General features: G+C 43.0%; 2 protein-coding genes across 9 annotated transcripts; both read left to right on the forward strand.

Annotated features, from left to right (window-relative positions):
- The first annotated feature begins 136 nt into the window (after positions 1–136).
- LOC110497287 (zinc finger protein 84-like) lies at positions 137–9,917 on the forward strand. Of its 6 annotated transcripts, none has more exons than XM_036953970.1 (7): positions 137–850; positions 1,212–1,369; positions 3,311–3,398; positions 3,513–3,705; positions 7,254–7,423; positions 7,758–7,830; positions 7,967–9,917. In XM_036953970.1, the coding sequence occupies exons 1-5, from the start codon at positions 619–621 to the stop codon at positions 7,303–7,305; spliced, it is 723 nt and encodes a 240-aa protein (XP_036809865.1). In that variant the 5' UTR covers positions 137–618; the 3' UTR covers positions 7,306–7,423; positions 7,758–7,830; positions 7,967–9,917. The 6 variants fall into 6 exon arrangements, with proteins under 6 accessions (XP_036809865.1, XP_036809861.1, XP_036809860.1 ...); XM_036953966.1 differs by having other exon boundaries at positions 144–844; positions 3,513–6,739; positions 7,967–9,898; XM_036953965.1 differs by having other exon boundaries at positions 476–850; positions 3,513–6,739; positions 7,967–9,898.
- A 1,815-nt stretch (positions 9,918–11,732) lies between these two features.
- Positions 11,733–20,851, forward strand: LOC110497289 (zinc finger protein 287). Of its 3 annotated transcripts, none has more exons than XM_036953972.1 (7): positions 11,733–12,344; positions 12,704–12,861; positions 13,718–13,828; positions 15,831–17,800; positions 17,928–18,019; positions 19,281–19,389; positions 19,499–20,851. In XM_036953972.1, exons 4-7 carry the CDS (start codon positions 17,548–17,550, stop codon positions 20,680–20,682), a joined length of 1,638 nt encoding a protein of 545 aa, XP_036809867.1. In that variant the 5' UTR covers positions 11,733–12,344; positions 12,704–12,861; positions 13,718–13,828; positions 15,831–17,547; the 3' UTR covers positions 20,683–20,851. The 3 variants fall into 3 exon arrangements, with proteins under 3 accessions (XP_036809867.1, XP_036809866.1, XP_036809868.1); XM_036953971.1 differs by having other exon boundaries at positions 11,736–12,344; positions 13,759–13,828; XM_036953973.1 differs by lacking the exons at positions 17,928–18,019; positions 19,281–19,389; positions 19,499–20,851 and having other exon boundaries at positions 11,779–12,344; positions 13,759–13,828; positions 15,831–17,151.
- The last annotated feature ends 161 nt before the right edge of the window (positions 20,852–21,012 follow it).

The raw sequence follows: 21,012 nt of genomic DNA on the forward strand, positions 1-21,012 counted from the left end.
AGTGGCCCTTTATTGTCCTCAGCACAAGATGCACCTGTGTAATAACCACGCTGTTTAATCTACTTTTTTTTATATACCATACCTGTCAAGTGGATGGATTATCTTGACAAAGGGGAAATGCTCACAAACAGGAATGTAAAACAAATGTGTGCACAGTTTTAGAGGAATAAGCTCTTTGGAAAAGCTGGACAATTTCTGGGATATTTTTCAGCTCATGAAACACTACATGCTACGTTTATATTTTTCATTATAAATTATGGAATTGAGATTCTTCTGATGTAAATCCGTTTTTTTCTTATTTTGTATACAACACAAATATTGCGGGAAAATGGAGGCCGATGAAGGTCGTCACTAGTTACCACAGCTGCAAAGTCTACATCCCGCCTATTTCTACAATTTATTCTAAAATTGTATTTTAATCCTAATATTAACTACACTGCTAACCTTAAATAAAGACCAAAAAGCTAATTTCGTTTTTAAAATTCTTTACGATATAACCAATTATGACTTTGTGGCGGTGGTAACCTCGTCAGCTGTCCGGAACGAAACTGCTAAAACCAACTCAATTGTTCCGCAAGTAGTTAATTTCCTAGTTCACTCCTGTAAACTCCTGTAGCCATGTCTTTCGAACTCGCCTTTCGTAGTCGTGTTGCCTCCATTATGGAAACTTTGACAGCAACAGCCTTGCAAGACATCTGTCAACTTATGGGAGAAACCTATGCTGCTCTTCGAGTGGAAATGGTGCATGAACAAAATCAAAGTTCGAGGACAAAATTGCAGGAGATGGAGAATGGGACAGGGGTGGAGAATCCAGCGAACTGCATGGAGCGCATTCATAAACTCAGTGAGAGTAAATATCTTACGATAGTTATACCTATATGCTAATTGTCTATAGGAAGTGGGGATAGATATACAATAGCTAGCTATGTCTCCTAGCTAGCTAGCAGTCGCCTATTTATGAAAGTCCGAGAGCGCTATTATTCATGACGTCGCCTGATCCTTCAGCGCTACAGTAGGCCTATTGCTGTGCTCCTAATGTAATTTATTTAGCTTTAGTGAAGGTGCTTTACAAATACAATATATTTATCCGATACATATCTACCATCATAGGTGGTGATTGCATATTTCCACTACATGTTTTTTAAGTTTCAGTCTCGTATAACCAACATTTTCAGAATCTCAAGCTTTATTTGTGTTCGTTTCCCCGCCAGGTTTGAGAAACTTCCCAGTTGTCGAGCAAATCCTCAATGAACAAGAGGCCAATGGTCTTTGGCTAGAAGGTGATCCTACTGTGGAAGACGAAGGTCCACCCTCACTGGTACCAGAAGGAGAAGAGCCAGCACAGCCTCTTAGTCAGACAACAGACATGGTGAGTTGAGTTTGCTGATTTTGTAAAGGTAGAGGCAGGTAACTGCCAAAATAAAAGACGTGAAAATATTGTGTTAATAGGGTGTTGGGCCACCAGAACACCTCCAATGCGCCTTGGAATATATTCTACAAGTGTCTGGAACTCTACTGGAAGGGTGCAACATTTATCCATGAGAAATTACATAATTTGATGTATTTGTTGATAGTGGTGGAAAATGCTGTCTCGGGTGCCGCTCCAGAATCACACAGAGACACATACTTTAACCCCCTCCTTTAGACCCCTCTTTCAAGGTCCCTGAGAGTTATTCTAGCCATAGTAGCTTAACTCATGGGCAACTGGGCATATTTATACATTCCCTAAACATGATGGGATGTCAACAGGGCCTAAAATGAACTTTTTGGTCCACCAGCCACTGTAAGGTAGATTTAAATATCTACCAGCCACTCAGATTTTTTTTTACCAGCCAAAATATTCTCTTTAAAATTACACCAACAAAAACCAAGAAAATGGATGAGCATGCTTTGTAATGTTTGAAACAAATGTATTACTAGTAAGAAGTAAAGTGGTGTATTGTTTTCATTTCATTTCATACGACCTGAATCTTTTAACCAAAATATTATAGATGAGACAAATGTTTTCACCTTGCCCTTTAAGGGTGGGAGGTTACCGTGATAATGCTACTTGAGTCATGTTTGTGCCTGTGAGTGAGTCTGACTAGTAGCAGCTGTCTTTTCCCTAGGAAGTTGAAATGCAAACATTGAAAAAAAAATAACCTACCTTGTGGAAAAAAATGTAAATATCCAAGAAACAATGTCTCACTTAAGCAGACTTTAGTTTAAAGTAAATTAGACCAACTTGTATGCCTTACTTTCATTCTGCGCACAGCCCCCAGCCAGGCAGTGTTGCAGCGCAAGGTGAGATATGTTATATACTGTAGGATTCGTAGTTACTTGACTTTGAGTCATTTATACTTGCTTGTATGAACTATTTTCCTTTTAGTAATTTATAACTGTGCAAATCCTTTGACATTTTGACAACTCGGATGACATTTTCTGTAGGCTGCAGCAATGACCCATTGGAACCCAAACTTACAAGACGTTTTAAATGTAAGGTCTGGTAGATGATTCAGTCAGTGCCATTAGTGATGATATGACAAGGCACTGGCTGGTTTGTGGGTCTGGGATGAGGGCTGTGTGTGTGGCAAAGCACTGCCGTTTGGCGTGCAGCACGTTGGCAGTGCTTTGCTGTGACTTGTAGTGCAGCGCATCGCGGGCTGTATGGAAGCGTGCCAAAATGACTTGACAACCCAATGTGCCACGGACCGGATTTGGCACGAGATATAGATATAGGAGAGAATGCAGATTAAAGAAGTCTTTTTAAGCCTTGAGACATGGATTGTGTATGTGTGTCATTCAGAGGGTGAATGGGCAAGACAACAGAGACCTGGACTGTGTATGTGTGTCATTCAGAGGGTGAATGGGCAAGACAAAAGATTTAAGTGCTTTTGAACGGGGTATGGTAGTAGGTGCTGGGCGCACCGGTATGTGTCAAGAACTGTAACACTGCTGGGTTTTTCAGTTTCCCATGTGTGTCAAGAATGGTCCACCACCCAAAGGACATCCAGCCAACTTGACACATTGGAAGCATTGAAGTCAACATGGGCCAGCGTCCCCGTGGAACGCTTTCCACACAATCTAGAGTCCATTACCCGACAAATCAGGCTGTTCTGAGGGCAAAAGGGGGTACAACTCAATATTAGGAAGGTGTTCTTAATGTCTTGTACACTCAGTGCATTCCATGATGTGTTCAACATATTCCATTATTTTGGTGTTATTCCCCCTGTAATGTTTTCTATTGATTTTTTTAAATGATTTTTTTAAAATTAAAATGACCAAGATGTTAGTGTTATTGTTTTATTTATGATTACTAGTTTAATTAAAGGCTGTCTTTTGGAAGGGGGTGGAGACATGGCCTGCACCACCGGTCATCAAACAGGAGGAAATGGATGACGACGACATGGAGTCTCAAGGTCAGTTTCATCTTTTACTCTAATCTATGTTCAATACAAAAGCACAGACTAGCTCAACTACACTAACTTGTAACAATTATAGTCACTGTGTGTTGTTGTTGACTTCCTCTTCAGCGTACGACAAGTGGATTCCAGTGACACACTGGGCCAATCAGAATATCACAGGAGAAAGTGACGAGCAAGAGAGAAGTCAATCATCTGGGGGATCCAAAGAACTTGGACTTGACGACTTCAAGACGGAACCGAGTCCGTTGCTGGTGTCAGCTGAGGATGCTGCTCCACCCATAAAGAAGAAATATGATAAAAGGTACACCTGTGAAATATGTGGAAAGACTGAGAACAAGAAAGCCAGAATGACGAGTCACATGCGAAAGCACACAGGGTTGCCCTTTAACTGCGATATCTGTGGCGAGAAATTCCAGTGTCAGAAATTATTGACCAGACACAAGCGCTTCAATCACTACACAGGGATCATCTACAGTTGCTCTGTGTGCGGAAAAACGTTCATGCAGGTCACATCTCGCGACACACATGAGCGTGGTCACACTGGAAAAAACTATTGGTGCTCAGACTGTGGCGAGACATTCAAGGAGCGCCAGGAACGCGACACACATGAGTGCATTGTTTACAAGGGAGACCGGCCCTTCAGCTGCTCCGAGTGCAACAAGGACTTTGAAAGGCAGTACCATCTCAAAAAACACCAGCTAGAAAAACACTCTCTAATGGTGGAGCAGACTGTCGAACCAGAACCTGAGTCCAAGGACATTGAGGACCAACAGAGTCAGTTTGAATCTGAGAGTTCTGAGGCACCCACACATTTCACCTGTGACATATGTGGAATGACTATTATGAATAAAGGCAACATCAACAGACACATGTTAACACACACAAAGAAGCCCTTTAGTTGCGATATCTGTGGTGAGAATTTTAAGCGCAAAGCCCAATTCACCCGACATCAGGGCAAACACGCGAAAGTTGAGGAGAAAGTAGAAAAACCCTACAGTTGCACTGTGTGCGGAATGATGTTTGTGTATTCTAAAATGCGCAACAACCATGAGCGCAAACATATTGGAGAAGACTATTGTTGTTCAGACTGTGGCAAGAAGTTCAAGGAGCGTCAGGAGCACGAGTGCATTGTTTACAAAGGAGACCAGCCCGTCAGATGCTCCGAGTGCAATGAGGACTTTGAAAGGCAGTACCATCTCAAACAACACCAGCTGGAAAAACACCCTCTATTAGTGGACCAGACAGTCGACCCAGAACCTGAGTCCAAGGACATTGAGGACCAACAGAGTCAGTTGTTTGAGTTAGCGGAGAGTTCTGAGACTGAGGCACCCACGCGTTTCACCTGTGACATATGTGGTATGATTATTATGAATAAAGGCAACATTAACAGACACAAGTTAATACACACAAAGAAGCCCTTTAGTTGTGATGTCTGTGGTGAGAATTTTAAGAGCCACACCTGTTTAGCCAAACATCAAGGAAAACACAAGAGTGTTGAGGAGAAAATAGAACCATACAGTTGCTCTATGTGTGGAATGAGGTTTGTATTTCCTAAAATGCGTGACAACCATGAATGCAAACACATTGGAGAAGACTTCTGGTGCTCAGGATGTGACAAGACGTTCAAGGAGCGAGGGGATCGCGATGAGCACAAGTGCACTGTTTACAAGCGAGACCGACCCTTCAGATGCTCAGAGTGCAATGAGGACTTTGAAAGGCAGTACCATCTCAAAAGACACCGGCTGGAAAAACACCCTCTAATGTTGGACCAGACACGTCCCGGTCATGATACTGCGACGGTAGTACAGGGAGCACAGCCTTCAAATGACAATGACCCTAAGGCCGATATGAGTACGTTAGGTGGAAAAGTTCCAGTAACAAACTCAGGTTAAGTTGACACAAGTGAAATGGCTTCAACTGAATTAAGTTGTTTTGTTCAGTACAAAAAGGATAGACATGGATTTGAACGAAGGGGTGACGGATAGCGTTGGAAATAGTGTGTAGAACAGTGATGGGACTGAGATTCAACCCCACACAGGCAGGATATCGCATCTCTGACCTTTACTGCACAACTAACTTCAGGCACCTGGATAATGTTTTACAGCCATCTTTAATGCTCATGTTGGGCCTAGATTCGATCTGGACTGTTACAGCGTGCTTCACGTTTCAAATTACATTTCCGATTGATCCAAAATATGCAGCATTTAACGTGAATAGACTGATTCCCAAACCACCCCCTCACCCCTACCAACTCACTCGGAGGGCCCTCCGTTGTCACGTGTTGTTGTCAACTCCCGAGGGTGACTTCCAAAGAGAGGCGAGGGGATCAATAAACTGTCTACTTCAGGACACACTTGTGGGTATACTGATGATTTGTCTGGACTTGTGGTTTGTTTACATAGCAGGTTAGGAGAACTAACGCAGCCGGTTAGGATAATTAACGTAGTAGGTTAAGAAAAGGGTTAGAGTTAGGCTTAACTAAAATGCTACAGTTGTCAACAAATAGATGGAGCTGTAGGTCTACTCCGTCTAGCCACAACCATCAGCTATGTCAGGGGTTCCCAAACCCAGACACCCCCCCCCCCCCCCCCCCCCCCCCTTCCAACATTGTGGAACATCCTGTGCCCCACTTCTATTTTCTAAGTATATTTCTCTGTTCACACTTCCCTTGATGGCGGGGAGAATTTTGCAGGTTTAAAGCTCATTTTTCGTATTCTATACATTTAGCCAAATGAGTGTGTTAATGCGATATGAGTGACTAAAACATTACAACAATCTATGGCCTGAAAACGTCTTGACAGAAAGGGTTGTATTAGAGTTGTTAATAAAAATGGAATTGAGAAATATTTGTGACTGTGGTTTCAGTAACAGCATTTATTTTTTAAAGGTTTGTCAACTCGATATGTTCTTGTTTATTGAGAGGAATAAAAGTGTAAAAACCTGTATCGTTTGGTTTTATTTAGCAAATCGAGGAGGCAGATAAACGAGTGTTTATGGTATATCACCGGTGCAACCTCGTCAGTTGTCCGGAACCAAACGTCTATCAGCAATTCAAACACTCCAACAGTAACTTAACACTGCAAACTTCGCGTGGTTAGTGAGTTTTGTAGCCATGTCTTTCGAACTCGCTTTTGGTTCTCGTGTTGCCTCCATTATGGAAGCTTTGACAGAAAAAGCCGTGCAAGACATCTGCCAACTTATGGGAGAAACGTATGCTGCTCTTCGAGTGGAAATGTTGCAAGAACAAAATCAAAGTTCGATAAAGTTACAGGCGATTGCAAATAACATCGAGAAGGAGAAGCCAGCGAACTGCATGGAGATAATTCAAAAACCAGGTGAGTCAAAGCTAGCTACGTTGGTTATGCGTATAGGCTGTGTTTGTAGGAAGCTTGCCTACAATTAGCTAGCCATGTCACTTACTCACTTGAAGCCTACAGTAACTAACGTTACACATCTCCCGGTCGAAGAGGATATCTAATAGTCGCATGTCTGGGGGACGCTCAAACTCCAAGTCTGGACAGTAACGTTAACTAGCCTCAACGATTCCGGGAGACTCCTCTCTCGTCTCTAACATGTATCGTTATGCTCACTTTTTGTTAACAGTCCCATCACAAGTCAGATTGTTGAATAAACTGTATTTTACAAGTTGCCTGCGGATTTTTGTCCTTATGTTGGAGGTAATCTGAGACACATTGGTTGCAAATGCAACCTAGTTCTCAGAAAAACGTAGTTACGCCATCCTGCCATGAGTAATGATTGCATGTGTCCACTATGTTTGGAAAATCTGAGCCTCGATATCTCAGTTTTGTGTTGAACAATTTTTTTTGAAAATCTGTATTTGTATGTTAGCTTCCCCAACAGGTTTGAGAGACTTCCCAGTCGTGGAGCAAATCCTCAATGAACAAGAGGCCAATGGTCTTTGGCTAGAAGGTCACCTTACTGTTGAAGACCAAGGTCCACTGTCACTGGTACCAGAGGAAGAACAGCCATCACAGGCTTTTGGTCAGATGACAGACATGGTGAGTTTAGCTTGTGGTTTGGCTGTCGATTTTAGAAATGTCTCAGAACTGCACTGGCTACTCCCAGCCAGATGTCATTGAAAACCATGCAAAGTTTCAAGTCCTGTGTAGCAGGCTTTGAATGACACCTAGGTAAGCTCTATACTGTCTAGGCTACAGATGATAATACGTTTAGGGCTCCTTAAACATAAATGCCCTTCTGAAAACATTTGTGTAAAATATATTCCATAATTTGTGTCATTCCCCCTGTTTTTGTAATTTAAAAAAATGCTAGTGTTGGTGTAATTGTTGCTGTAGGATCAGTTTAATAACAGCATTGGTTGTCTTTTGGAAGGGGGTGGAGACATGGCCTGCACCACCTGTCATAAAACAGGAGGAAATGGATGATGACGACATGGAGTCTCAAGGTCAATTGACGCTATTATTTTAATATGTTTAATACAAAAATCACAACTCTGCAGCATGAGTTATTCTTAGCTTCTGTATTTGTCACTGAGAAATATCCCTGTGAAATGTACCCTGTGAAATGTACTTCCTTTTCAGGTTATGGCAAGGATATTCCAGACACTCACAAGGCCAACCAGAATATCACAGGAGAAAATGATGAGGAAGAGAGAAGTCAAGCCTCTGGGGGATCCAGAGAACTTGGACTCGATGACTTCAAGAGAGAACAGATTCCATTGCTGGTGTCAGCTGAGGATGCTCCAGCACCCACGAAGAAGAAATGTAATAAAAGGTACAGCTGTGAAATATGTGGAAAGACCGAGAGAAAAAAACACAGAATGACAAGTCACATGATAACACACACAGGGCTGCCCTTTAGCTGCGATATCTGTGGTGAGAAATTCAAGTTTCAGAATTACTTGAACAGACACCAGCGATCCAAACACACAATGAAAACCTACAGTTGCTCTGTGTGCGAAAAAACCTTCCGGCAGGCCACATCTCGCGACAGGCATGAGCGTGGTCACGCTGGAAAAAACTATTGGTGCTCCAACTGTGGTGAGATGTTCAGGGAGCGCGGGGATCGTGACGCGCACGAGTGCATTGATTACAAAGGAGAACGTCCCTTCAGCTGTTCCGAGTGCAGTGAAGCCTTTCAAAGGCAGTACCATCTCAAAAGACACCAGCTGGAAAAACACTCTCTAATGGTGGAGCAGACTGTCGACCCAGAAAATAGAGTTGAGGAGAAAAGTGAAAAACCCTGCAGTTGCTGTGTGTGTGGAATGATGTTTGTATATCCTAAATCGCGGGACACCCATGAACGTAAACACATTGGAGAAGACTACTGGTGCTCAGGATGTGGCAAGACGTTCAAAGAACGCCAGGGTCGCGATACGCACAAGTGCACTGTTTACAAGGGAGACCGGCCCTTCAGATGCTCCGAGTGCAATGAGGACTTTGAAAGACAGTACCTTCTCAAAAGACACCAGCTCGAAAAACACCCTCTAATGGTGGACCAGCCACATTCCAGTCATGATACATTGTTTTGTATGGTTTAAAAAAAAATAATGACCATGCCCAGACCTAACTGCTCACACCCCCCTCAGCCCCTGCCTCAAACTCCACCGTTTTTTCTGTCTCCATTGTTCAACATTTATTTACATTGTAATACTTCTGACAGCACACTTTCTAACTCTGCCTGTAACCTTTGGATTTTATAGCATTCCCAGAAGGTATGGATTGTCAATTTTAAATATTATTCATTACTACATTTAGCTAACATTAGATAGTTATTCTAGAGATTCTTACCCTTGCCTTGATTCGGCATTCCAGATCATCATGGTATTTGTAGTTTATGATCCACATTAGCAACTAATTAGCATTTCATTTAGAGGGGGGGGCTGTTGTGTGAAATTGCACCAATTCAATAACTCTGTGCCTTGTGATTTCACTTTGCTCTGAAGCTGCCAGTGTTGCTGTAATGGAGGATCTAATTAATTAGCAGGTTAGAAAGACTAATGTAGCAGGTTAGGAGAATGAGGTTAAGAAAAGGGATAGTTAGGTTTAGCTTATCCATCTAGCCACAACCATCAGCTTTGCAAATAAACCATAAGTCCCGACAAACCATCCAGAGGAGTCTGACGGGAGGATGGCTCATAATAGAATGTAATTTGCTACTATTCCACTCCAGCCATTACCACAAGCCCATCCTCCACAATTAAGGTGCCACCAACCACCTGTATAACACCGGTCTTAATTGATTTTAGGGTGTATTGTGTTACCTGAAATTGTGTGTTGTTTTGAATATTGATTTGCTTTAGCAACATTGGATTTTCCCTTTTCATGTATATAAACTTTTTTTAATTTTTTAAAATCTGGACAGCAAGGATTGTGGAAGAACAGTTGATCAAAAGGAAGGAAATTATATTTTTCTTGACTCATCAGGGGTTTCAGTAACAGTATTTTTTTTTAAAGGTTTGTCAACCCAATATGTTGCTTTCTGAGAGGAATAAAGATTTTTTTCAACCTGTCGTTTAATTTTATTATTTTGCATGTATAACACAAGTATTCAAAGTTGGTGAAATTAAGGAGGCAGATAAGTGTTTACGGTATATTACCGGGGCAACCTCGTCAGCTGTCCGGAACCAAACGGCCACCAGCAATTCAAAGGTTCCACCACAGACAGAAGGGTTTCGTTTTAATTTAGAACAGATTTGGCTCCACTGTCATTTCATTCTAGCACACTAGCTAACATTTACCAGGTTAATTAGCTATGTCTGTCGAACTCGCTTTTCGTTCGTGTTGGCACTATTTTAGAAACGTTGATAGAAAAAGCCTTGCAAGACATTTGTCAATTTATGGGAGAAACTTGTGCTGTAGAAATGTTGCATGAACAAAAGCAAAGCTCGACAGTCACAGGTAATGGAAAATATCATCGGGAAGGAGAAGCCAGCGAACTGCTAAATTAGGTATTATGCGTATAGGTTATTTGCCTGTGCAGGAAGCTCGGATACAATTACTTCCCCACCTGTCGGCTAGCTCGCTAGTGGACTTCGCTCCAGGTGACTTTTGTCGTCATAGCTCTCGGAGCGGAGAGGATAGCAGTCGAGTGTCTGACGGACGGGGGTCCCGGCTCCAATTCTGGCTTGTCGTTAGCGGACTAAACTCCACTCCATGGTGAAAGATTAACTTCCACCCACTTCTATCTGGAATTTTATTCCTCATCATGTCTTCTCTACTTTTGGTGGCCTTAACTTCATGTTGTTTTGCAATTATAAATTGACAAAGTTCCAGTTAAACTTTCTGCTTTTCATCGGCAGGTTCTTGTCATGGCCCTTAATTTATAAACACACTTTTTCTCCACACAGATATTATATATGGAATAATCGGGATATATTGTATAAAAATACCTCTGTTTTTAGAATATTGGTTCCGAAATAATATCCTATTGGTGAGCCAACTGGTAAATGCAGAGGGTCTTTTACTCAGTTCTAAATAATTATTATCACTTTACAAGGTCCCTGTAACACCTAAAGATTTTGCAATTGTTTTAGATGCCATTCCCTCAGGTGTTGCTATGTTATTCAGGAACGTGTCAAGACCTGACCCTCAGAGCCTACCTTCTATTGACCCTGTTGACTCATCAGTATATATTAAACAGTGTGATCATTACACAGGTGACTCTTGTGCTGGGGACAATAAAAGGTCACACAACACAGTGCCACATATGTTGTCTAAAGTTGAGGGAATGTGCAACTGGCATTCAATGTTCAGTTCTCTACCATAAGTCGCCTCCACCATAACTTCAGAGAATTTGGCAGTACGTTCAACCTGCCTCAACCGCAAACCACGTCACCCCAGGACCTCCACACATGGTCTGAGGGGGTGCTGAGGAGTATTTCTGTCTGCAATAATAATGCCTATTTAAGGTGAACAACTCATTCTTGTTGGCTGGGCCTGGCTACCAAGGGTGTAGTTTTATGCCCTCCCAAGCCCACCCATGGCTGTGCCCCTGCCCAGTTATGTGAAATCCATAGATTAGGGCCTAATATGTTTATTTACATTGACTGATTTTCCCTATGAACTGTAACTCAGTAAAAATCTTTGAAATTGTTGCATGTTTGGTGTATATTTTTGTTCAGTGTAAATCAGTGATGGAATTGATAGATCTTTCTTCTGACTTATCAGTTGTTGCAGTAACAGCTTTCCTTTAGGTTTGTCAACTTTTAAAAAAACATTTGGAGAGGAATAAAAATCAGTCAGTGATATTTACATTTTATTATTTTACAACACAAATATTGATAACAGCAGGAACATTTTAAGGAGGCAGATAAAGATGGTATATTATATTGACAAGATATTCAAGTGACCGCTCTAACAATGGAAATACATGTCCTCAAATATGGAAGGAAGGCTGGAGGTGAGATCAGACTGGACCAAAGCCATGCTTCGTTTAACAAATTCGACACTTATTTCCTCCATACAACAATTCCTCACTTTCGTAAACCGATTTGGGCTGAGTAAAACGTCTCGCTTCGCCTCTTCCTCTGGTATTTATTGCAATTCATACTCCGAGCTGTGAAAGGCAGCAATACGCAACAAAGCGTCTAAATCTGCCGAAAAACCACATGAAGAAGAAGAATCGATATCTCTGGAAACGGCCAACACTTCTTCAACCATTCCGCCAGTAGCTAATTTCCTTCCACTGTCAGGTGTTGAACAACACGCATCAACTTTTGTATTTGTGTAACTATGTCTTTCGAACTTGCCTTTCGTTCTCGTGTTGCCTTCATTATGGAAACCTTGACAGCAACAGCCGTGCAAGACATTTGTCAATTTATGGAAGAAACGTATGCTGCTCTTCGAGTGGAAATGTTGCAAGAACAAAACCGAAGTTCGAGGACAAAATTGCAGGCGATGGAGAATAGCAAGGGGAAGGAAAAGCCTGCGAAAAGTATGGAGAGCGTTCAAGAAGACGGTGAGATGAAATATTTACAGATAGTTATGACTATTGACTATTTGTCTGTAGGAAGCTAGGAGACGAATAATACACTAGCAGGCTAGCTAGCAGTCGCCTGAATGTGCAGCCCCGGAGGGCGCTGTTATTACTGACTGAATAATAGCGCCCCCTGCTGGACCTTAGGGCTATAGTCTGTAGGGGGCACCCTACTCCCTCAGTAGTGAAGAGGTGCTTTGCAAATACTATTCTAAATATATGCAATCATGACGAGTGATGGCATATTTCTACTACATGTTTTTGTGAAATCTGAGCCTTATTATCCCTGTATGACCAACATTTTCAGAAAAACTCAATTTGTATGTTACCCCCCTCATCAGGTTTCAGAAACTTCCCAGTCGTGGAGCAAATCCTCAATGAACAAGAGGCCAATGGTCTTTGGCTAGAAGGTCACCTTACTGTTGAAGGCGAAGGTCCACCGTCATTGGTACCAGAGGAAGAACAGCCATTGCAGATTTTTGGTCAGATGACAGACAAGGTGAGTGGAGCTTGTGCTTTGGCTGGCGATTTTTGTAAGGGTAGATATGTCTCACAGAGATGAGGCCCAGACATATTTAATTGAAAACCATGCAAGCTCATGCCCAGCAAAAAATGTGTAGCAGGACTTTAACTGTAAATAGTATATTAAGGCTTTGAATGACCCTTGGATAAATTCAATAGGGCTTTCCGAGTGGCGCGGCGGTGTAAGGCACTGCATCGCAGTGCTAGAGGCGTCACTACAGATCCGGGATCGATCCCGGTCTGTGTCTCAGCCGGCTGCAACTGGGATACCCATGAGGCGGCGCACAATTGGCCCAGCGTCGTCTGGGTTAGGGGAGGGTTTGGTTACCGGGATGTCCTTGTCCCATTGTGCTCTAGCGACTCCTGTGGCGGGCCGGGTGCAGGCACGCTGACATGGTCGCAAGTTGGGCGTGTGTTTCCTCCGACACATTGGTGCGTCTGGCTTCCGGGTTAAGCGAGCAGTGTGTCAAGAAGCAGTGTGGCCTGGCGGGGTCGTGTTTCACAGGATGCATGGCTCTCGACCTTAGACTCTCCTGAGCCCATACAGGACTTGCAGCGAAGGGACAAGACTAACTACCAATTGGATATCATGGAAAAGGGCTAAAAAATATATATAAAAACTCAAAATACCATCTAGGCTACAGATAAACCTTTTTAAGGGCTGTTTTCAAAGATTCTCATTTAAGCATAAAATATGCCCTTCCAAATATTTGTTTGTATTAAATATATTCCATGATTTTGGTGTCATTCCCCTGCTGCATTATGTTTTGTAATGGAAACCCCTGCAACAAGATGCTTGTCTAACTGTTTCTGTATGATCTACTCTCTTAAAGGCTGATGAGAGTTAATAACACCATTGGTTGTCTTTTGGAAGGGAGTGGAGACATGTTCAGCACCGCTGGTCATTAAACAGGAGGAAACAGATGATGTCATGGAGTCTCAAGGTCAGTTGAAGCTATTGTATTACATGTTCAAGCTCTGCAGCATGAGTTACAGTGCCTTCAGAAACTATTCAAACCTCTTGACTTATTCCACGTTTTGTTACACCCTGAATTCAAAATGGATTAAATACAACAATTCTCACCCAATAATGACAAAGTTAAAACATGTTTTAAGAAATGTTACCAATTTTGAGCAACTCCAGCCGCCGCTTGGCATTGCGCATGGTGATCTTAGGCTTGTGTGTGGCTGCTCGACCACGGAAACCAATTTCACGAATCTCCCGACAAACAGTTTCTGTGCTGACGTTGCTTCCAGAGGCAGTTTGGAACTTGTGAGTGTTGCAACCAAGGACAGGCGATTGTTGTGCGCTACGCACTTCAGCGGTCCCATTCTGTGAACTTGTGTGGTCTACCACTTTGTGGCATTGTTGCTCCGAGGACGTTTCCACATTCAGAAAGTGCATTCAGAAAGTATTCAGACCCCTTGAATTTTTCCACATTTTGTTACCTTACAGCCTTATTCTAAAATGGATGAAGTTGTTTTTTCCCCCCTCGTCAATCTACACACAGCACCCCATAATGGGAATGCAAAAACAGGTTTTATTTTTGTGTAGCAAATGTATTAAACAAAAAACAGATCACATTTACATAAGTATTCAGACCCTATACTCAGTACTTGGTTGACGCACCTTTGGCAATGATTACAGACTCGAGTCTTATTGGGTATGACGCTACAAGCTTGGCAAGCCTGTATTTGGAGTTTCTCACATTCTCCTCTGCAGATCCTCGAGCTCTGTCAGGTTGGATGTGGAGAATTGCTGCACAGCTATTTTCAGGAGATTTTCGATTGGGTTCTGGCTGGGCCACTCAAGGACATTCAGAGACTTGTCCCAAAGCCACTCCATGTTGTCTTGGCTGTGTGCTTTAGGTCATTGTCCTACCGGAAGGTGAACTTTCGCTGAGGTCTCGAGCAGGTTTTCATCATGAATCTCTCTGTACTTTGCTCCGTTCAACTTTCCCTCAATCCTGACTAGTCTCCCAGTCCCTGTCGCTGAAAAACATACCCACAGCATGATGCTGCCACTACCATGCTTTGCCGTAGGGATGGTGCCAGGTTCCCTCCAGACGTGACGCCAAAGAGTTCAATCTTGGTTTCATCAGACCAGAGAAAATTGTTTCTGGCTTTTGGCAAACTCCAAGTGGGCTCTGAGGAGTGGCTTCCGTCTGTCCACAGTACCATAAAGGCCTGATTGGTGTTGTGCTGCAGAGATGGTTGTCCTTCTGGAAGGTTCTCCCATCTCCACAAAGGAACTTTGGAGCTCTGTCCGAGTGATCATCAGGTTCTTGTTCACCTCACCTCCCTTCTCCCCTGATTGCTCAGTTTGGCCTGGCAGCTAGCTCTAGGAAGACTCTTGGTGGTTCCAAACATCATACATTTAAGAATGATGGAAGCCATGTGTTCTTGGGGACCTTCAATGCTGCAGAAATGTTTTGGTACCCTTCTCCAGATCTGTGCCTCAACACAATCCTGTCTCTGAGCTCTACGGACAATTCCTTTGACCTCATGGCTTGGTTTTTGCTCTTACATGCACTGTCATCTATGGGACCTTTATATAGACAGGTGTATGTATGCCTTTCCAAATCTTGTCCAAGCAATTGAATTTACCACAGGTTGACTCCAATCAAGTTGTAGAAACATCAAGGATGATCAATGGAAACAGGATGCACCTGAGCTCAATTTTGAGTTTCATAGCAAAGGGTGTGAAAGTTATTTCATTTTCAATAAATGTATAAAAACATTTTCACTTTGTCATTATGGCGTATTGTGTGGGTGATGGGTGAGAACAAATGTCATCCATTTTGAATTCGGCCACGAAATGTGGAATAAGTCAAGGGGTATGAATACTTCCTGAAGGCACTGTATGCTCTTAGCTTCTAATGGACAATATGACGAGTCACTGTGAAACAAACCTGTAAAATGTATTGTTGGTGACTGCCTTTCCAGGTTACAGCGGGTGGATGCCAGAGACTCACAAGGCCAACCAGAATATCATAGGAAAAAGTGATGAGGAAGAGAGAAGTCAAGCCTCTAGGGGATCCAAAGAACTTGGACTCGACGTCTTTAAGAAAGAACAGAGTCTGTTGCTGGTGTCAATTGTGGATGCTGCAGCACCTACAAAGAGGAAGAAATATAACATAAGATACACCTGTAAAATATGTGGAAAGACTGGGACCAAGAAAGGCAGAATGACAAGTCACTTGATAACACACAAAGGGACTTCTAGTTGTGATATTTGTGGTGACAAATTCAAGCATCAGAATGGCTTGACAAAGCACAAGCTACTCAAACACAGTGTGAAAACCTACAGTTGCTTTGTGTGCGGAAAGATGTTTTTATATTCTAAAATACGTGACTACCATGAGCGCATACACGTTGGAGAAGACTACTGGTGCGCGGACTGTGGCAAGACGTTCAAGGAGCGCCAGGATCGCGACATGCACGAGTGCATTGTTTGCAAGGGAGACCGGCCCTACAGCTGCTCCGAGTGCAACAAGGACTTTGAAAGGCAGTACCATCTCAAACAACACCAGCTGGAAAAACACCCTCTAATGGTGGAGCAGACTGTCGAACCAGAACCTGAGTCCAAGGACATTGAGGACCAACAGAGTCAGTTTGAGTCAGCTGAGAGTTCTGAGGCACCCATAAGGAATGAACCGATACAATACACTTGTGAAATATGTGGAAAAACTTGGGCGACTCAAAATAGCATGCGCTCTCACATGTTTATACATAGAAAAATACAAAGGAAACACTATACCTGCGACGTCTGTGGCAAGGTATTTAGGCTCAAATCACCTTTCACCAAACATCAGCTCAGACACAAGGTAGACCTGCCCTTCAGCTGCTCAGAGTGCAACAAGGGCTTTAAAAGTCAGTACCAGCTTAAAAAACACCAGCTTGAAAAGCACCCTCTAAAGGTGGAGCAGCCGTGTTCTGATCTTGTATGGACAGCGACCTGAAGGCCTTTGGTTGGTAAGTTCAGGTCCCACAACCTGAGTTGAACAATGATCGTGGTGATGATGTCTAACGTGTGTTCTGTCTGAGAATGTCAGCTACCATTTATGCTCTTCACTGAACATGACCCAAATAAAATGGCTGTAACTGAATGAACATTTTTAAGTGTAAGAATTTTTGGTTTTAATGTCTCATTTTTTCCCTCATATTTTTGGCTTTGGCAAAATGTGATTTTTCCTTTTGTTTGAAAAGCATCATTTAGGCTTCATTGTTAAATAGCTTGTCGTATTTGAATAAAAACATATCCAGACTTATGTTTCCATTTTATAAACAGGGCAACTATGGAATGAGTGAGCGATTACTGATTTGTAAATACAGAGCAACTTTCTCCACCTGGAACTGAATGTGTTTACTTCTGTGACATGGTGAGTTCTCCTATAGAGGGAGGCGGAATCCGAGTAGAACAGCATCCTAAATCAATTGGGTCGATAAACTGGTATTTACGGTAGACTAACGTCATGACCTCTGCCACCCGGAAGTAAACAATGACATGTTAACGGCTAGCGAGCTGAACACAAACAATATCGCCGAAGATTTTCACATAAATGTAGTTAGTGCTTTTTGATGACATGGTACTTTTACTCTACAAACCATTCATCCAATACACTTAATGTGTAAGCTTTGAGTGAAATAACGTTAAGCGATAATGTCGAATTCTGTACCTTTTCACTCTCAGCTCGCCTCCATCATGGAGGTATTGGCTAACGCGGCAGTGGCAGAAATCTGCCAACTTGTAGACGATGGCTATGCCGTGCTGCGCCTTGAAATATCGAGAACTCAGAGCGAAAACCAGGCTTTGAAGAACAAACTACACCTGGTGGAGGTTCGTTCTAGGGAACGATCTGTCAAAAGAAACATCGTACCCCCATTGTCGAGCTGTTTTGGTGCGCAAGGAACAGGTGAGTTTCTATAGTTTACCAATGCAATGATAGACATTGAGTTTTGGTGCAGGAAATATTATTTGTGGACTGCATGTTCTTAATGCCGTGCATGTCATGGATCTATTGTTTTTCCACTCCGATATAGATCAAGTCGAAGAGAAGCAGTCCCCCAGTGTAAGGAGAAATGGAGGATCCGTGGTGTTGGGGGACAGGAGCACTAGGACTGTCAGTGAAGAGGTTAATGGATTTTAAGTTACATATCTGATATAGTTGCAGACAAATATATCAGCACTCTTGCACTTTTCTTAAATAGTTCCCCATTTATTAAATAAGTACTTTGATCACCAGATTTTCCACATGGCTTATTTTTGTACATTTTAATTTAAAAAAAGTAAAAACGACAGCATGGAGAAAATTATTGGCACCCCGGAGCTAGTACTTGGTTGCACAGCCTTTGGCCAAGATAACTGGAGACAAGCGCTTCTTGTAGCCATTAATGAGCTTTCCACACATTTCTACTGACAATTTGGCTCACTTTTCAGCCGCGAACTGCTATAATTGTTTAATATTGGAGGGATGCCATCAACTGCTGTTTTTAGATCTCGCCTTAGGTTTTTGAGGTGATTCAGATCTGGACTTTGCTGGCCACTCCAGCCTCTCTTCTTAACCATTACTGTTTGCTTTTGTGTGTGTGTGTGTTTGGGCTGGAAGACCTATAACCTTCAACAGAGACCCAGTTTTTGGACACTGGGTTTAACATTAGACTACAAAACACCTGAATCTGCTGATGTCATGATGTCTTGCGCACTACCAGAGGTAGGGAGGGTGTTATTTTCATTGAATGCTTAATTTGGTTGTCAGTAAACACAGAGCTGATCTGTATTGCCAAAGAGTTCCATTTTTTTTTTTATTGGTCAACAGAACATTTGGGTGGATTTTGTTAAGTTAAATCAGGCATTTTGTGTCTCCTTCAGCAGTGTGATCTTCTTATGTCTACCAAAAACCAAACAAAGCATTTAAAGAAAAGAACACCCTCCCCACAATCAATGATGGGGGCGGTTTGACAATACTGTGGGGTTCATTTGCTGCTTCTGGTACTGGGGGCCTTAAATGTTTGCAAGACATTATCAAGGTGTTTTGGAATGCAATGTTCAACTCAGTGTCTTTGTTGAAGGTCCTCTTCCAGTAGGACAACAACCTCAAGCACACACAAAAAGCACCTTGGAATGCTTCAAGAAGAAGCGCTGGACTGTTCTGGAGTGGCCAATGAAAACTAAGTTTACAAAAATAACATTGCAGAATCAATGTTGAAAATCCAATAAGGTGTGGTGACCAAAAGTTAGACAAAAATGTATTTCAATTTATTTTAGAATAAATGGGGAATTATTTAAGAGCGCACTCCAACTGTACTTATAGACTGTGTGGTTATTCCTGGAGTGAACTTGAGGATACAGCAGGACAGTTAGAGTTGAGTCCAATTCCTCCTCTTGTTTTGCAGAACCTTGACACGACTGAGCATCCTGAGGTAGTGGTTGTAAAAGAAGAGAAATTGGAAGAGGAGCTGAGAGACTGTGGCTCAAAGCACAACCGGCAACCCAGGAGACTGAGTAGGTACCACACTTACCAATAGGATGGGGCCATAATGGTCTAGTTACAAAAAGTATACAATCGCATCATGAAATGATTATCTTCTCTCTCTCTCATTCTTGTTCTCAGTTAGTGTGTCTCGGTCTCTTGTTGCTGTGAATGATCAAATCCTGAATGCAGAAACTTCACCTGTGGAGGTAGCTGAGGAGAAGCAGGACGGCGACAACCAGAGGCTCCAACAGACCGCGAACGGGCACAGCACGGCAAGCCAGCACACACACAGCTCGGACCGTGTGACATATCAGAGAGCAGCTGGCCTCTCTCGCATAGAGGATGGTAGAGACATGCTTGATCCATCTTGTTCTTATTTGGTGGAAACGGACTCTACTAAGCCACTTGATGCCCAGCCGCCCTTGACTCCGAGTGGGGTCACAATCTTGTGTGACAGTATGGCTTCCTCTGCCTCACTGGGCTGGAAGCAGGAGGCCGGAGGAGTTGACACTCTTAAAATGGAGGCAGGAATGCCCTCCTGGACAAAAGGGAGGGATATTGGAATGGGCCTGGCTGCTCAGTGTGGAGTTGACATCCCTGGGAAAAACAGGGAGGGTATTCAGCTGGGGAACAGCACAAACGTCTGTCCTCAGAGCAACGTTAACTTAAGGGAGAGCGAGTCATCGGAAGGGCGCAGGTCCAGCGAATCGGATGTAAAAGGATTCGATACCTCCTTAGACTATTTTTTCTCTCCGTCGGAAATGGCCGGGATACAGACTCACCCCCGAGGAGACGGCGCTGGAGGCGAGGAGCTGACCTCTTGTCCGTATCCCGGCGACGATGGTTTCGTCAGCCCTTCAAACTCGACACAAGGGGGCCTCCTCTTCTCAAACAGACTGGTCAACTGCCAGGAATGTGGACGGCTGTTCTCCAACTCGCTAGACCTCGCACTGCACCAAAGAATTCACATGGGGGAGAAACTCTTCAGCTGCACCCAGTGTGACAAGCAGTTCCTCCACCTGCACCAGCTCAAGACCCACCAGAGAATACACACCAGGGAGAAACCCTTTAGCTGTTCCCAATGCGGGAAGCGCTTCTCCCAGTCCAGCCACATCAAGAGACACATGAGTGTTCACACAGGAGAAAAGCGGTTTGGCTGCAGCGTATGCGGCAAGAGGTTTTCACAATCCTGTAGCCTCAAAGTGCACCAGAGCGTCCACACCGGAGAGAGACCGTTCAGCTGTACTCAGTGCGGGAAGAGTTTCTCTGTGCTCGGGAACCTAATGAGGCACCAGAGTGTCCACAGTAGAACGCAGGATTAAGTCTTGAATAATTAATGGACACTGTATTCTGTTTATATCGTGTTGGTAAAATATTGATATAATGAATTTTGTACATCGTGCACGGTAAACATTGTTGTTTTGTAATAATATCCTGACGTAAACTGTCTCTTGGTGTGATGTGAACATATTAAAACATTCCCCCTGAAAATGAATGTGGAGTTATCATGCTTGTTCAGTGCATTGAATGAAAAACTGCTCCAAGTCACCTAAATGATGACCCTATTGCTATTAAACCTACTACTTCATCAAAGGCTGCTCTGCAAACGTGGGTTGTCAAGATTTATTCAATTTTTTGGGGGTAAGGCATGT

This window comes from Oncorhynchus mykiss, chromosome 19, assembly GCF_013265735.2.
Source record: "Oncorhynchus mykiss isolate Arlee chromosome 19, USDA_OmykA_1.1, whole genome shotgun sequence".
Taxonomy (NCBI): domain Eukaryota; kingdom Metazoa; phylum Chordata; class Actinopteri; order Salmoniformes; family Salmonidae; genus Oncorhynchus; species Oncorhynchus mykiss.

What these genes read in the sequence shown, in the direction of transcription:
- LOC110497287 (XM_036953965.1), top strand. Translation starts at nt 619, where the DNA reads ATGTCTTTCGAACTCGCCTTTCGTAGTCGTGTTGCCTCCATTATGGAA. An exon ending in CATTCATAAACTCAGTGAGA is followed by an intron (nt 851 to 1,211) that starts GTAAATATCTTA and finishes TTTCCCCGCCAG; the next exon opens with GTTTGAGAAACTTCCCAGTT. An exon ending in TTAGTCAGACAACAGACATG is followed by an intron (nt 1,370 to 3,310) that starts GTGAGTTGAGTT and finishes GTTTAATTAAAG; the next exon opens with GCTGTCTTTTGGAAGGGGGT.
- LOC110497289 (XM_036953972.1), top strand. Translation starts at nt 17,548, where the DNA reads ATGTCGAATTCTGTACCTTTTCACTCTCAGCTCGCCTCCATCATGGAG. An exon ending in TTTTGGTGCGCAAGGAACAG is followed by an intron (nt 17,801 to 17,927) that starts GTGAGTTTCTAT and finishes ACTCCGATATAG; the next exon opens with ATCAAGTCGAAGAGAAGCAG. An exon ending in CCGGCAACCCAGGAGACTGA is followed by an intron (nt 19,390 to 19,498) that starts GTAGGTACCACA and finishes TCTTGTTCTCAG; the next exon opens with TTAGTGTGTCTCGGTCTCTT.